The sequence below is a fragment of the Manacus candei genome, unplaced genomic scaffold (genome assembly GCF_025592945.1).
Source record: "Manacus candei isolate 608988 ecotype Guabito, Panama unplaced genomic scaffold, ASM2559294v1 h1tg000076l, whole genome shotgun sequence".
Taxonomy (NCBI): domain Eukaryota; kingdom Metazoa; phylum Chordata; class Aves; order Passeriformes; family Pipridae; genus Manacus; species Manacus candei.
The window spans coordinates 6,716,931-6,733,711 of NW_026138124.1; the positions used below are offsets into that span (position 1 = coordinate 6,716,931).

Consider the following 16,781-nt stretch of genomic DNA (forward strand, 5'->3'; position numbering starts at 1 on the left):
GGGCAGGGACTGGGAACTGCAGTAGGGAGGTAGATGGCAGAAATAAAGGGGTGTTCTTTGAAGGATGTGCAGCTAAACTAAAAGGCAGCAGCAACTCCACTGTGACTTCATGAAAATATGCCACTCTATATTCCACTATTTTGCAGAGACATTTATAACAGGAATTCAAGTGACATAAGAGTGGAAGCAATCACATTCAATGTTCTGAAACAGAGGTGGAAGTAATGCTGAGTTAGCACACTGACACCCTCCAGCAGCTTCTCTGCTTTAGGACACTGAGACTGTAGATGGTGGCTCAGACACTCACCTGTCTGAGCTATTCCTAAAAAAAGGTACTTAATCTGTCATTCTCGTGTCACAAATACCTTGAAGCAAGAGTAGGACTCTTCTCAAAATATTTAGAAGTATTGTAATATTGAATGCAGAAACCTGCAGAAAGCCCTCTGGAAACCTAGGCAGGTGAGTCTCTGAACATGTACGCCAGGTGAACAGGAAAATTAACCAAAACTCTGCCTCCTTAATTATTGCTCGACACAAAAGAAAGAAAAGCTGGGAAGGTCACTGAATCAACACCAAAAGACAAAAAGTTCCAGAAGAGTAAAGTGTTGACAGCAGGCAACAAGGCTGTCTTGGAACAAACACATTTAATAAAGGCAACACATTAAGAAAAAAAAAAAAAAATTCACAAATGTGTCAAATGCTCAAGTGGCGAGTCCTTTCGAAACGAGTGGCTGAAGACTGAAAGGTACCGTGGAGCACCATCGGAACTGCTGCTCGCGGGAGCAGTGACTGGAGATGGCGCTGCCGTCCCACGGAGCTGCCGCGTCATCCTGCGCTGGCAAAGGGCTCCAGCCGTCCTGCCCAGGCTCTGGGCACGTTTGCTCTTTAGGAAAGGTGAAGCCCTGGCTGGGCTGAGCATCTGCAGGCTTTGAACTGTCAGAGAAGGAGTTAACACCCGGTTTCCAGGTAACTTCTCTCAGGAAGGTCTGAGCGTGGTGTTGTTTCTAATCCTCCGCTTAGCTCCAACAGCGATTGAGTCTTGTACTTTTCCAACCAGACAGAGAAGCTGAATGACTTACCCCCTGCCAGGCTTTGCAGTAAAACACCACCACATCTTCACAGAATCATCTGGGTTGGAAGGGACCTCCGAGATCATCAAGTCCAACCCTTGATCCACTACCGCTCATAATTGTTTTGTTTCTGCCCCAGCCTTTCTGCAGCCACCAGCTCAGCTCAGTGCGCCTGCTGGGGATGCTCATCCTCACCCCTGCACAGTCCTGCTCCAAGCAGGTCCAACAGTGTTAACACAAGTCACAAGGCTACAGGGCCTGAGCTACTGGCCTCAGCAAGGAGGTTAAGGGCAGAAAAGTCTGCTTTAGACAAGACCTCTATAAAAATAAACAGGTTAAAAATTCCCTTTGTATTCCCTCCCTAGTGAACAGGCCTGGGGCACCTTTACCCATGCATATTGCTCTGACAGTCAGCTTCACCATACAATCAATCACCACGTGCTCTGTCCAGACAGAGCATCAAAAAGGCTCCTAGTACAGCCAAACTGGCAGCATTTTGGTCAGTCACACTAACCTGGTGACTATTGTCAGAGCAATGTAAATAAGCTATGGCTAAAGGAAAAATTACATCACCACATCACCCTGCCCTGTCCACAGGATCCAGTTACCAGACACAAAGGAGTGTTCTGCATTCTTGATTCTTTTCACCAGCTCACAACACGTGAACACCAAGGTATCTGGAGCCCCAGAACTCAAGCTTCAAGAAGTTTCTCCACTTTACTAAATACACATTGCTGCTCCCCTCCCAGGGTCATGTCGAAGGGAAGAAGAGGCAAAAGGCAACAAGTCTCAAAAGCACTTCATCTGTAAACAAGATCCAATTCCTATCTCAAGGGTTCCAGGACTGCAGACAGTTTAAAACACATACAGGTGGTTGGTGAACCGGGAAGAGGAAGAATTCCAGGCCTCTGAAGGCTTGGTCTAGGACCAGCAGTCCACTATAGGCTCTTCATTTCTTTATGGAAGGCAGATCCATTGCTCACAGTCTGTGTCGTTTGCAGTAATAAAAGGTTTGGGAGCTGTCAGTGCTAGCAGCCAACATTTAGCAACACAGTGAAGCTGTGCTCATACACATAGGAATAAAATCCCCTTCCCTGCCTCAGAAACAGTCTAGGGTATGTCTGAATAGACAGTAAAACCACCAGGTCCAGCTACACATCAAGCAGAAAGACCATTATGAAGCCTCAGGAAGGGAGGAGAGTGCAGTTTGCATCTGAGACTGTCAGCCGAGGCTGGGGGAAGAGGGGGAGAAAACACTGCACTGTGTTACATTTGCAAACTCAAACTATGGTCTGTCTTCCCTCTTCTCCCATCCCTCTATTCCTTCTCTCCCCAATCTCCTATGCAAACTCTGCTGCTGGAGAGCGTGATCAGGGGATAATTTAAGACACAATATCTGTGTGGCCTTTAAAAAAAGAAAAAGTGTCCCGTGTTTTGGAGTAAGGAGTCTCCTCCTGCCATATATCTGAGGAAATCTCAGTCATGATGTCCGGCCCTCACTCCAGTGGTGAGCAAAGACTGGCAGAGCCAGGGGAGGAAAATCCTGGCTTACACCACAGGTAGAACCCACGGATGTGGTAGGAACCTGTACAGGGGAGGTTGTATGTGAAGCACCAGTTTAAACAAAGGCTTCCTCAGTGGGAGTGCCATTGATTTTGAAGAAAAGTTTGGCATCTTCCATCTTCTGCTTTTTTTCTCTCTCTAGCCTGCGTCTGTAGCAGACCAGGTAGATTGGAAGGCAGAAACCCAGGAGGCTCATGCCAAGCAAGCCAACATTCACCTGCAGGAAAAAAAGCAAACCAAAATTAGGCAGGCAAGGGAGGACGACAGCTCAGTCACGCACCCTGCAGTGTCAGAACCCAGCCCACGTCACTCAGCTGTGGGCAAACCAGGACACGCCCTGCTCAGTGTATTGGCAACATCCTCCACTGTTTTTATATTTACACTCCTGTGCCCAGAGCACCATGTGTACAAGCTACACACTGTAAGAGTTTGTTGCTCAGGATTATGGCTGTGGGAGTCTCGTTCTACAGAAAAAGCTGCAGCTCTTTCACACCAAGTTGGCTGATTGAAGAGCAACAGGCTGCTGGCGTGGGCACACGTAGCCTAGAGACCAGAACTCTCCACCCATGTCATTATTTTATTGAGCTGCCCAGACTCTCAGCAAGACACTACATTACCCCTGACCCTCAACAGCCATTTGGCTTTTTGGACATTAGCATCAGCAATCCAAAATTTACTGGTAAATGGAGCTAAGAGCTCTTAAGGGTCAGAGTATTTCTATTGTATTTTGAAGTCTCCTCACAGTCACTCACTTTGACCTGACAGATTTTGACTCACTGAATAAACTGTTAGTGGAAAGCATTTCCTTCCCCCCTTTCCATAAATCAGCATAAGGGTTAATGGCTTTCCCTCTCAGTGAGTCATTACTCACACAGAGGAGGGTCTCCTGGACAGCACCAAGGTAACAGCAGATTAAGAGACAGGTAAAAGTCCAGCTGTTTTTTAACTTTGGTTCATGCACAGGAGTCCTTTTGTTTTCCAAGCCAAAAGCCATCTTAACCACTCAAGCTTTCACATGAAATTTAAGAAGAACTTGCCCAGAGGGGGTCTCCTTTCAAAGGTCCTGTCAGTGCCATGAAGAGAGGCTGCTGCAGAAGGGCGAAGAGGGCACTGATCAACGACTGCAACCCTGTCAAGCTGCCAAACTGAGTAGAGGGGTATCTGTCAACAAAGAGAGCAACAGCATTATAATATGTCACCTTGACTGTTCACATAACCCAGATCAGATTACACTCCCAGTCAACTAATAGAGACTAATTTATAGAGACTAACTTGAGAGCATGGTCCCAAGACAGGTATATTGTGCAGGACTTCTCTCTCCTGGACTTAGGTATAACTACCTTTTTACAGGGTATTTGGCTATACCCGAGGGTGGCCCTGGTGTAAAGGCTGGAGCCTTCCTCTCCAGACTGTTCTCATACTAAACTCTTAAACTTTAATATAAAATCCAGAACTTGTTTTGGTTTGCAGTTGTACTGTAGGCAGGTGGAAGTGCTTATACAACTACTGTTCCTATTGCACAGGGAGCAGAGTGTTGATATTTACAAGTTGAAAGCAGGGCCTCTTTATCCAGATGACACCATTTGTGGCTGAGCAATTGTTTTTATCTGGTTACAACAATTTGCTCCCTTTGGAAGTGAGTGAAACCTGCACAACAGGTATGTGTTTTCCTTTTTAGAGGACAAGTCTGATCCTATGTCAAACTAAATAACACTGTTGACTGAATTGATGAATATCAGATAATACTAATGGAAAAACAAATTTCAGAAACCATCTTTCTCTTTCCATGACTGAGCAGTGTTTAAAAAGGGTCAGGTTAAACTAAGCTTGAAAGGAAAGAAAGAAGTGGGTCAAAACCTTCAAATATTGAAATAAGTCACATTCAAAGCAAAAATACCTCACTCCAGGAAGTTCCAGAGTTGCAATGGCCAAACAGGATTAGTTTGCAAGCAAGTTGATATGTACAGCAACATACATTTATTTACCTTGCCCAAGACAAAATCTTTCACTTCTAGCTGCCAGGAAACCAAAAGCTTATGCATTTTTGAAGCAGAGTCTTAGATGGGTTTTCTAGTCTGGATTCCCCAGACACTGGGACCAAAACCTTTGACAGAAGGAGTCTGTGGAGTTGTGGAGTCTCCATCCATAGAGATTCAAAACACAACCGGGTGCAATCCTGGGCAACCTGCTCTAGCTGACTTTGCTCAAGCATGAGAGATGAACTAGACGGTCTCAAGAGGTCCCTTCCCACCTCAACGATTCTGTGATTCCCTGAAAGAGAACATCTCCTTTCTGTTCCTCTGTCCCAACAGCTCAGGACAGAGGGGCAGATCTGTTTTCAAAACCAAACACATTGCTTAACAAGGAAGAGAGTATTTAGACTCAGCTATCGATAATTTTGATAAGGTGGAAACAGGATGGATGATCTGTCCTGGGAAAGGGAGGAGGCATCACTAATGCTATCTTGAGCAATGCTTTACCAGTGTAACTTCAGAGCAGAGCAGCAGCGATGTTTTCAGTTACGTTAATGTTTTACCCAGGCACATGCACACATCTGCTCATTGTAAGACAAAAACAGCCTTGAGCTTTTACTATATAACCTTAGTGTCAATACCATAGTCTCACCTGAGGCCCACACAGAGCTGTGCCTGTCTCACTGCAGTAGCTATGCCAAAGGGACTGGCTGTTGCTAAACAAGGAAGGCACCAGCTGGGACTTCAGTCTAGTTACTGTCATGTCTAGTGGTGACTGTGGAAACAAGTTGCATCATTTTTCCCCTCTGACCACGAAGACTTCCTGATCTCCCTCTCACCTGGACAGCCTATCATCCCAAAACAGTTTATCTGGCCAGCCACATTTGATAGGTAACCAGAGACTTACACAGCAGCATAAAGGCCTCCCACAGCTGAGTGGATGAATCCTCTCACAATTGTGTGCAAAATGAACGAAAGAATCTGAAAAGAGAAGCAGAAAAAAAACCATCACATTCGAGATACCACCCAGGCGTGCCAGACCCCAACACACAACCACTCCTAAAAGCTGTTCTTTCTAGTACAAAGGTGGGATTGGATAACCCAGAACCAAAACCCAAAAATATCACCACAAGGGAAGAAATCTGCACTTGTCTCAAGGCACTGCTTTTCCTTTCTTTGCAGAGGCCCCTGAGGTTAACCACACACAAGACCTCTCTCATTTGCAGATGGCACTGCTGCAAGGATGTGTCCCCAGCAACCTGTGACCAGGATCACAAGTGGTTTTTCATGGTGACCAATTTAGTTAATTTTCCACAAGTTATTGCGGACAACACGCGAGTGGGAGCAAATTACATCTGTTTGCCTATATCATCAAGGCACGCTTAAGTATAGCATAAAATCACTAAACTCCTCTGCCAAAAATAGGTGGTGCCACAAAATAAATATTTTAACAGGTTTACAATCCCACATGTACCATTGGGCACAGCATTTGACGCAGAAATAACCTGCTGTATATAACCCTGTGCTGTGCTTCTTGCAGCAAATTTTCCAACTGTCAGCAGCTTAAATCAAGCCCAGGTTAAACACACAGGCACTGCTGAAGAGGATCTTGGTAGGAAAGTATTTGTTGTTACACAGCTCAGCTGCAGAAGCTTCTAAGTGTGAATAAATTCTGGATCAAATCTGACATTTTAACTAGAGCTGCTTCTTTTGGTTCTCTCAAGGGTATGTAAAATGCATGGTACTATTTGTTTCAACTCCTGGGGCTCCCAAGCGGTACAGAAGTTTCCCAGCAGTGCCAGAAAGCACTCCTGCCACTAGCATGTTCTCCTGGCACTGTCCTGTCTGGTTTTTTGCCCTGCCCCACTCTGCCAGCCCCTCCAGCACCCCCATCCATTCCACTCATTCACCTGCAAGGGTAGGTTACGAATAAGACAGGTGATTCCAAACCCAACCAGCAGGAAATTCGTGAATACAAAGGCATTGGTGGCATTGGTGATTTTCTGGATCTGACGATCACGCTTTTTCTTTTTCTTGTCACTTCTGGAAGGACAGCAAAACCTGTGTTACAAAAGCACTTTCAGCAGCAACTGGAACTCACAGCAAGATTCTCCACATATCACATCAACTCTATCTAAACCAGCTTGGCTAGAGGCCTGCCTATGGAGGTGGCTGGGATCTCCATCAGTAGAACATCTGAGGAACATCTGGGTACTTATTTCAGTGCTGTTACTATTACTCTTAGGCTAGGAGGGAGATCTGAGCCTCTCCTGCTACAATTTAAATTCGCTCTTCTTGACTGATCTTAGTAGACACGGAAGATAGTTTGCTCCTTTCCTCTGCAATTATCAAGTCTTCCTTCAGGCTTTCTTTTCTATACTGAAGAGCCAATATTCTTTTCAGTCTTTCATCACAAAACACATAATGCAGAGCAGGGGGGGGCCTGCTACGTGGCTGCCTGTCCCGTGTGGCGCACACTACGCACTGCTCAGCGTTGCTCTCCTCATTCTCTTCTGAGCCATCATCACATTCTTTCATTCTCCAGTCCATGATGCACCCAATCACAGGCGCTGTCAGCAAGCACAGTAGCTGCAATACCCCAAAAATGGAAGTGTAGAGAGCCACTGCAGGGAAAAAACAAAATTAAAAATAATTATTAGTCCAAGCGATACCGTAGCAGCAATAGGAAAAAAAAAAAAAAAGACAACAAAAAAGTCCTGCTCTTCTCCATTGACCACCTCTCTGTTGAAGAACCCAGACCCCCTGGACTCACAGGCTGACAGGCAGAGCTCAAGGAGCTGGGACACCAAAGCCCCACTCCATCAACTGGCCTCCCAGAGATTTGACATACTGGGCACATTTCCTTCAGCCTTTCTGATCCTGCACTAGTATTCCCTGAGCAGCAGCAGCAGCTCAACAGCAGGTAGGGCTTCAAAAGTGGGACACAGCAACTTCTTAGTGCCAGGGAGATTTATTCTGGCTAGGACAGACAGGAAAAGTTCTCACAAGCTGTATGTGTTGCACAGCCAGACCTGCCTTAGTCATCTCCTCTCCTGCCTTGCTGGGAGCTGCAGTTACATCCCCTCCAGCTGGGAAGCTCCAGCAAGGACAACCAGGCTGGGAAGGTGAGGACTAACCCATTTTGTGCTGAATGGACAAGTATGGAGGGAGGAGGAGGGGAGATTAGCAGCAAAAAAACCACAGCATTTGAGAGCAATCATGAAAAACTCAAACTGATGAAATTTCCCACACGCTAAAGACAAGAGAAGTGTCTCCATTGTTTGCTAAGGGAAAGCTGATGCCAGCAGACTTAGAAGAACTGTCCCCTCCTGTTACTGAGCAGTTCCCCCACCCTGCAATGCTTTTTCCACTTCCTCTCAGCAGCCCACGTGATGATTTAGGCACCGCACAGAAGGGCTGGTGAGTCATGGTGTGCCACAGCTCTGAAATAAGGATGTAGTTCTGAAACTGCCCCTCTCAGCACACAGCACAAGTAACAGCACTGTAAGCAAAACAACTAAACTAAATTTTAGTTTGTCCCTCCCAAAGCAGTTCTAGGTCTGGCCAAAGCAGTACAGCCAGGATTTACATCCAAATCAACTTAGTAATGGAGACAAGTTTCCAACAAGCCTTTCTTTCCTATCCAGTTGTAGCAAACCTCAGCAGGGCACCTGATGATACTTTCCTGGCTCTGGTTGCTGGCAAAGGAACCAAGAGGAACTTCCAACTCCAGTCTCCAAACTAACCCCTGTTACTCCCACAAAGGCAAACCCTGAAGTGACCCCACATCTCCTCTCATTATAGCAACTGCTGCAGCCAAGACAAACGGGTGGCATCACCTTCTGTGAACACTCCAGGAGCTGGTTTACTGTTGTCTGGTTATTTTTTAACAGAAGGTAAGAAGCAAGCCACTCTGTCATGTTTTGCTTCTTCTTGCTCTTCTGAACACTTAATCTTGGGCTCTAAACAGCAAGTGCAAAGGCCAACTTGAATTAGGGAATGAAATTTATGGGATCAGCAAGAGAAGGGAATGAAAGACAGTAGCTACTACAAAACAGGGCCTCCTCAACTTATCGATCATCTTAAAAGAACATTCTTTCCTGAGGAGAAAAAGCCAGAACAATACCTATCAAATACCACCACGAGTAGACATGGCAGAAGTGGAAGGCTGGATAGAGCTTCTATCCCAGCAAAGGGAGCACACAAGGGCACAATCCTTAACATCTAATGTTCTACACATCTTGTCCTCAAAACTATCCTAAGCAATCACCTCATACAGCTGAGTTCTTCCAGCCCTGATTCTAACCAAGGTCTCCCAGTATCACCACACTTGAAACCAAGGTGACAATTTATGAAAATCGCAGCCAGGTTTCAAGACACGACAGGTCTACTCTCTCCTGCCTTCCCACAACGCAATTACGCAGTCATTTACAGAGCTACTGAACCCTCAGCTTCTTCCTCACCTTCTGAGGGTTTTCAGAAGCTAAGCAGCCACAGGCTGACTGCTCTCTCCACTTCTAGGTTTCATGACAGGTCTAAGTCACCATAATCTGCACAGGAAGAGCTTTCACAGTTTTTCAGAACTGTGCCTCGCTGCAACTTAAAGGCATTGCTACTTATCTGCATGATTTCCCCCACATCCTTCTCTCCTGTTCTGCTCCCAGGAATGCTGAAGTTTTCTTTGACCATAACACTTGCAGGATTTGAGTCAACTCCCTCCCTTCCCTTGCTCAGTGCTCCCGAGGGCAGCTGCAGGTGGAGGGAGCTCTCTCAGCAAATCACACTCCAGTAAATAAATGTGAGAAGGACCAGGGAGATCATCCCATCCTCTCCTGATCCACACAGATTACATTTCTAGGGAGCTGCACGCGCCTTGGAAGTGCTCTTGCAGCCTGACACTGCTGCGAGTAGACAATACCACTGTTTTGCTGATGCCATGGAAACACCAAGACAGCGACTGCACTGCATTGAGCCCAGGCTAATTCAGGGGGAGGAGGGGGAAAAAAAAGAGGAAGAAATCTTAAAGGTGGCACAGAAAAAATGCAATATACTCAAGGGGCACAACCCCTGTTCTAGCACAGAGTTTGATCTAAACAGAATTGGCAGCTTATACGGTTGGTATTAATTCTAAAATTCCAAGGAGGGGAGGAGAGGAAAAAAAAAATGAAAGAGAAATAACTGGAGCAAGCCAGGGTAAAAATAAATAAATAAAAATAATAAAAAACCCCCAGTGTCAGAGTTACAAGGTAAGCAGAAAACTAAGCACCTTTGGGAAAGGTAGGCAGTGTGAAGTTTGTCCTGTTTACTGTTTAATGTCTAAATTGGCTCCTGAGCCAGGAGATAAAGAGCTGAATGCTGCAGGCTGTTAGAGGCTCAAGAAACAAAGCAATTCAGGGAATGCCAGGGCACTTGGAGTTTCCTGAGTTTCCTTCCCTCCCCCAAAGCTCACTCCTGTTTTCAGAGGAGTGCCTCTTGATTTATCAGCTCCATGCAATCCAGATTTAACAAGTTCAAACTGGATCTTACTACAAAGGACAAAAACAACTTTAGAAAAAAAAAAAAAGTCTTAAGTCTTGTTTTGCAACCCTGGGTCTTTTGAACAACAGTAAACTAATGTACTCTTTCCTGTTTGCTCCATGTGCTGCATCAGAGCTATAAATACAGACGAGTCCAGTGCAGGGAGCACCCCGAGCCTCCCCAGCACACACCAAGCTGCACAAAACAGCTCTGACTTCACTTCTCCCACCCCCAGCTGCTGGGCTGAGCCACCGAGTCCAACCATTAGTCATGAGAGTCAGCTGCTCTGCACTCCGTGCTTGCTTAGGGTAAGGAGAGCAAATACCTGATGAAATAGGTTTTCCAGTGAAAATAAAAATCATCACAGTCCACCCTGAGAGGCTGCTTTCAAACAACCTACCCGGGGAAATAACGTGGAGCAGTATTTGACAGACACAGGGCTAAAATTAGGTTGACATTCAAGTGTCTGCCTCGCTGCCCCTCTGTCCTGGGCTGGTTCCAGCCCTCGGCTGGACCCTCCCAGCAGCTGCCAGTGCACTGGGACACCACACACGGTGTATCTGCTGAGTAATCAGGTTCACTGGCCTCTTGTGAGGACCAAGCCTGGGGCAGCAACCAGTTCCAAGGAAGCAGATAAAGAAAGGTCTTCAGAGATCCCCCTACCTTGACTTGGGTCTCCAGACAGAAACTCGAGGATGGTGTTCATGGCTCCCATGTAGAAGATGAGCCGCAGCTGAGTGACACACATGGTGATAAGGCTGAGCAACAAGATAGGGCTGAACACACTCTTCATGAAGGAGGGAGAAGCTGCAGAAGGAATAACAGAGTCTGAAGAAAGCAATACACCTCGGTAAACATTTACCATTTCAGAAGAGGCTTCCACCTCTGGCCTAGCAAGTCTTCTCAATAGTCATTCCAACACTGTGTGCCAGTGGCAGCTCCAAGAAGTTCATAGTTAACTACCTGGCACCTTACAAACTTCCATAATGAAGAGCTGTGGATGCTTGGAGTTTGAGTACCAGTAACTGGGGCAAGGAAGCAGGAAAGAAGACTTGCCTGATTCAGTGGATTGGAACAAAAGGAAACTTCAAACCATTTGCTTTCACCATCAAGGCCAGGTTGGGCAGGACTTTGAGCAACCTGAGCTAGTAGGAGATGTTCCTACCCAGGGCAGAGGGATGGAATTAAATGATCTTTAAGGTTCCCTGAAAGTCATACCATTCTATGATGGCAACAGTCCACCTAAGAGACAGCAGTGACCAACTGCCCTATCCTCCTGCAGCCACACCCATTGCCATGGTGGTGTCCCCACCACTGGCTACTCCATATGTTGTCTTTAGGCAGGGATACCAGGACAGGATTCCTTATATAACTGAACTCGTGTTTCCGTCACGGTGGCTGGCACACGGCCCTGGCAACACCTGGATCACGTATCACCCTTACAAACAGCTCTGGAGCAGAGCAGAGAGGCCAATGGGCTTGTGCCAGCACAAGCATCCCTGGGGCACTCAGGGAACCACACCTGCACTGTCAGGCTGGCACTTCACTTCCAGGTCCACTGTAGACAGGCAGAGCTTGTTGTTCTCTTGCAAGGCTGCCGGCTCCTTGGGGCCCTTCATGGAGCTCCCCACGCTGAGACGGCGCCCCACGGTCGTCACTTGCTTGTAAAACTGCTTCCCGGTGATCTTGTGGTCAAATCCCAGCCAGCTGAACTTTATTTTCACCCTGTTGGGTAGCAAAGGGCATGAGAGCTGCAACACAGGGTGAGGAACCTGAGGCAGCAAAGTTGCAAGAGTCAGAAAGGCTGTTTGTGGATTTAAGGCACTAGTTTCCATCTACAAACCCACACATGGTTTGGATCCAGAGCACATAGAGATACTTTCCCCAGGCCAATTTGGCACAGGTCAATGTAGGAATGCTTATGACTATGGACAGATTATTTTTCCATAATTCCTACGCTTTGGAAAGTTCCACTTTCCACTGGTATTCACCAATAAAGACATAATGGTAATGGCAGACATAAATCCTCAGCCTAAGAGGTGGCAGCAATAAACAACATGCAAGGGAGTTCCCTGTCCTCTCCTCCAAGTTCTTTCTGCCAGCACTTTCTAGAGATTTAAGAACAGGATTAGCCCTCAAGGCCAGGATAGAGGGAACTTACGAATAGTCCATGTCTTCTGGTCCTGGGAAAGGCTCCAGGGGCCAGTTGAAGAAACAGTTGAGGAAAACAAGTCCTGCACAGCTTGCCCAGACAAGCAGAATAAGGATGAAGGAGACCCCAAAGTCATATATAACCTGGAAATCACAAGGGAACATGGTTTTGGCTATAACAGTAGAAAGATCCTTCAATATTCTTTGAATGAGGTCTGAGAGGAACCAGTGGGAAAGAACATACTACATTTAAAATGGGTTAAACTCAGGTGGTAACAAAAAAAACAAAACAGTTTTGTGACAAGAACCTTCTTCCTGGAAAGCCATCAGGAACTTCCCTGCACACCTGAGATTGGTTTACCTTTATATATCCCCGTTATGCTAACCCTGCAATCAAACATCTCTGGTTCAGAACCAGTAGTGATCTATCCAGGCAGCTCAGGTGACTGTCTCTTGTCCCCTCAGTGCCATTTGCTAGCAATAAATTATCTTCAAAGCCAACCATTGGTGACAATCACAGAGGTTAAGTGTACATATGTGGATTAAAAAAAATACATATACATGGCTTGGAGATTGAAAAATTTAAGATCTTTTTTAAGAAATTTGTTACTTCAACTTAGCACCTTTTAAATTTTCCTATTTGCTGCATTCTCGAGGCAGTCACTTGGGAAGCCTTTAATACAGACAGGAACTGAATCTTGCAAATGCACATCTCTAAAAAAGTGCTTTAGCAAACAGTCCCTCTTTCTTGCCACATTATTGCTAAATGGTGCAAGACGCCAGCACACCACCCCCAGTCACGAGTCTTGATCCCATGGCCTCACCTTGATTCCTGGAAAAGTCACAGCAGAGGAAGCATAGGAGCCAATCATCAGAGCAATGAACGTGGAACGAAGGTCACCAAACATGTTGGGCAGCTGGGGAAAGAAAAAAATCAGTTGAAACAGGCTGGTGCCAAGGGAATGAGGCTTTCTTGGGACAATATCGGCATTTAGGATTAAGGCTCCTGGATACCAGAATGGGAAGCAGCCAGTTTTACTCAGGAATGACTTAGCTCTTTAGGATATTACTCTGCAGGTTGCACTGGTGTCTCCAGTGACAGGGAATGTCTATAATCCAAGATTTATGTGCTCAGTGACGCTGCTGCTTTCCAGACTGACAGCATAGTTTGCATTGGTCACCTTTAGCACAGGAATGTGTGCTCCAGCTCTTGCACTTTCTTTAAGAGCTCCTTACCCAAAGTCTGCAGCCACCACCTCTTCTCCTCTCCAAAAAACCCAAGCCCAAGTTCTCTGTGCATCGCCCTCTTTTTAAGTCAAAAGTTGTTAGACACAGCCCCTGATTGCCACAGTCTAACACACCCTGCAACACCTTGAACTGCCAGGTTTGTTTATGCACCTGGGGTCAGCATCCAAATCTTTCCAGCAGACCAGAAAGTTCCTGTTATAACAAGAAGGAACAGAGACAAACACAAACGGTGCTGCTGTTTGCATTTCCATTTCCAGCTATCTCCATGGCTCCTTCTGTGAGAGCAGACTCTCTCTACCTAAAGCTGATAATTTCTGCATCATTTGGATGGCTCAGATGCCCAAGCACCCTGTACTGGAGCTAGGTGCAGGAAAGCAATCACAAACACTAGATATCCAAGGATTTATTGCTCAGCACAGCTACACAGCTGCTGAACTCTGTAGCAAGCAACAGCACCTCATGTTGCCATTCCTGCCACCCGCCCCACTTCACTGCCTGGGCTCCCATCAGGTGTGTTGGCATTGCTGGGAGCAGACCAGGCTGGTCCTACAAGGATCTGTTGGGAAAGCAGACAGATTCTTGGTAGGGACAGCTAGAAGCAGCTCACAGCAGCCACTTCTGCCACCTCAACAGGAAAAATCACTCCCAGGCTGGTTCACCAGCCCCTGCTTCCACTCAGGACCCAAAAGCAAAGTGAAAAAGGCAGAAAGACCTGGGAGACCTTCCCACCTCTTTTTAAAGGAGGAACTCCCTGTTTTCCTAAACAACCAGCCACGAGAAAGTTTCCATCACTCACCAATGATGCCCTGGAAACTGAAAATTACAGGGAGAAGCTTTGAAGTTGTTGGGCTACAGAGAACTCGGCTGATACCTCCTGAATCTGGTCAACAGGCAGAGATTCTGCTGCAGGCAGGCAGATTTCCCTCCCACCTCCTTTTTTTGGGTCACTTACTCCCCAAATTCACTTAAGCATCATTACCCATCAGCCTCAGAGGACCTCAAAGCAGGGCACTGCAGATGCCTTCTAGGACTGAAAGCACAACCCGCATTTTATCTGTGTAAAGAGGCCACTGCACAGAACAATTCAGAGAACATGAGACCGAGCCTGAGCAAGCAAATGCTGCCATCACATTCCCCTTCCACTGCTGAAAAACAAATCCATCTTTCCCAGGAGCAAGCATATAAGGCAAGCAAATCTGGCTTGTGTCACGGCAGGAGCGGCGTGTTTACAACGCAAGTATTCCTGTGCAGGCACACTCCAGGATCCATCTGGCTGTTTATCATCCCTGTGTCCCACTGCAGAGCTTCCTATGCACTGCAGCCTCCAGGTCCTCAGATAACCCCGGCCAGGGAGCAGCAGGAATGCTGTGCCGGTGAACCCCGGGCAGAAAACGCTGCACTGCTCTGCAGAGGATCCCCACACCCATCCCAGATCCCCGCATGCGGGAGAGCTGCCAACAGGCTGCTCTCGGGAGCTGCAGGCAGGAAACGGCAAAGGATCCAAAGGTCTGTTACCAGGCTCGAAAAAAATAATCTCTCCTTGGAAGCAGTGGCCTAAATACACACCCCAGAGAACAGCATCTGCAGAGGATACGGCGTCTGCAGGCTGCAGAAAGGCTGGTCACCGGGCTGGGCATTCGCTTCACCTCGAACACCCCACACCTAAAATGATCTCCAGAAATGACAACAAGCAGCTGCTCCTGCTGGGGAGCTCGGGGCAGGGCAAGGGCTCCACAAACACAGCTGCTTCTTGGCTCGGGGTGGTTCTCCCCAGAGACCTAAAACACCACAAAAAGCCCTTTTCATACAGCAGACAAGCAATTCCCAGGTGGATCCTCCTGCTCTGAGGGCTACTGGAGACACAGAACAGGCAACTATGCCTGGGAAAACCCAAATCTGCTTCTGCCTTGACAGGGACAGAAGTCCTAGAAAGGCTAAAGATTTCCTAAAATCCAATTTGGCACCAAGCAAGCAGTTAGACTTAAAAAAAAAAAAAAAAAAAAACCAAAAAAACAAACCCAAAAAACCAGAAGAGGTTTAAGGTCTTATCCAACCCTATCTAAACAGAAATTGCAAACACTGAGCACTTGGAAGGAAAGGAAATATGAGACTACCTGGAGGGGCAGAGAGGAGGTGAAGGGAAAAAGCAGTCCATACCCAGACAGAAAACCTCTCAGACTGTGAATGCCAGCACTGGCAGGGCCTGGGCAGGTCTCAGCTAAAGACCAGCTACTAAAATAACACACAGTATTTACCAAGTCGTTTTTCATGCTGTCTTTATAGTAGCAAGCACTGGAAAAAATGAACCACGGGGAAGAAAAAAAAAACCCTACAAAAAACACAAGCCACAGAGAGCAAGTGGGTTCTTTGTTTTTCTGCCACCAAAAAGATCTGATCCTCATTCTGTCTTATCTCTGCAGAGTGACTTCTCCACTAAGTTCTGCCCATTCTGGTATGACAGCTCCAATTCTGCAAGACCTATGACGACAGAAACTCTTCAGCCTCCTGTTTAAAGGTCAATAACACTCAATGTACTATTAACTTCATGTCCTGTCAGAAAGACACTAACTGAATGTTTCCATATGTAACTCTTCCTGGAATCCTTTATTGCAGGTGTGTAATCCTACACTGATAATTTCCTCTTGCAGATTATTTTCTCATCTGCCCTATAGTGAGTTTGAGATCACCTTTTATAATTTTCTCAGCTTTTTCCTGGAGATAATCCATATACAGAAGATACCACAGTAGTACTACCAAACCCAGTTTCCCTTCTCTTGCAAGGACTGTTTGAAAAACAGTGGAAGAAGTCAAGGGATTGAGAACCTGACTACTGGAGAATGGTATTTTTGTTCAATTAAACTTTGTTTTCCCTGTCGGGGGTGTATTTGGAAGTTATACAGACACTAAAAATATGTTCTCCAGGAAAGCTTCAAACTGCCTGCTTTGCTCAAAGCATATGGAAATTCTTGTTCCCATTCTCCAACAAACAAAAGCTCAGAGAGCCCTAAGTTTTCCTAATATTTCCAAGCAGATTCCCTATACAGAGATGTTCCCCCCGCCTTGATTATAGGGGGTTGTTTGCAGCAGAAAATAAAGAGCAAAGCAGATGTAATTCTTTGAAAGGAAAACAGGACAGAGAACAATCTATAAAAGGTTCTTTGTGGTAATTTATCACACATGTTTATTTCTTTGCATGAAATAGCTGCGGAGCAGGACCAGCGCCAGATCCCTGTGTTGCTGTCAGAGCCACCAACACAGA

The 16,781-nt window shown here is 46.3% G+C and overlaps 1 protein-coding gene across 3 annotated transcripts in view; it reads right to left on the reverse strand.

The window, feature by feature from the left end:
* Positions 1 to 587: 587 nt before the first annotated feature.
* Positions 588 to 16,781, reverse strand: part of SLC43A2 (solute carrier family 43 member 2) — a 30,184-nt gene continuing 13,990 nt past the window's right edge. For all 3 annotated transcript variants that reach the window (XM_051809739.1, XM_051809738.1, XM_051809737.1), the window contains 9 exons: positions 13,099 to 13,191; positions 12,285 to 12,418; positions 11,646 to 11,848; positions 10,787 to 10,930; positions 7,092 to 7,230; positions 6,517 to 6,649; positions 5,514 to 5,587; positions 3,671 to 3,794; positions 588 to 2,850 (listed from right to left, as the gene is read on the reverse strand). In XM_051809739.1, the coding sequence (XP_051665699.1) occupies positions 2,689 to 2,850; positions 3,671 to 3,794; positions 5,514 to 5,587; positions 6,517 to 6,649; positions 7,092 to 7,230; positions 10,787 to 10,930; positions 11,646 to 11,848; positions 12,285 to 12,418; positions 13,099 to 13,191 (1,206 nt within the window). In that variant the 3' untranslated portion in view covers positions 588 to 2,688. The remainder of the gene's footprint in view (positions 2,851 to 3,670; positions 3,795 to 5,513; positions 5,588 to 6,516; positions 6,650 to 7,091; positions 7,231 to 10,786; positions 10,931 to 11,645; positions 11,849 to 12,284; positions 12,419 to 13,098; positions 13,192 to 16,781) is intronic.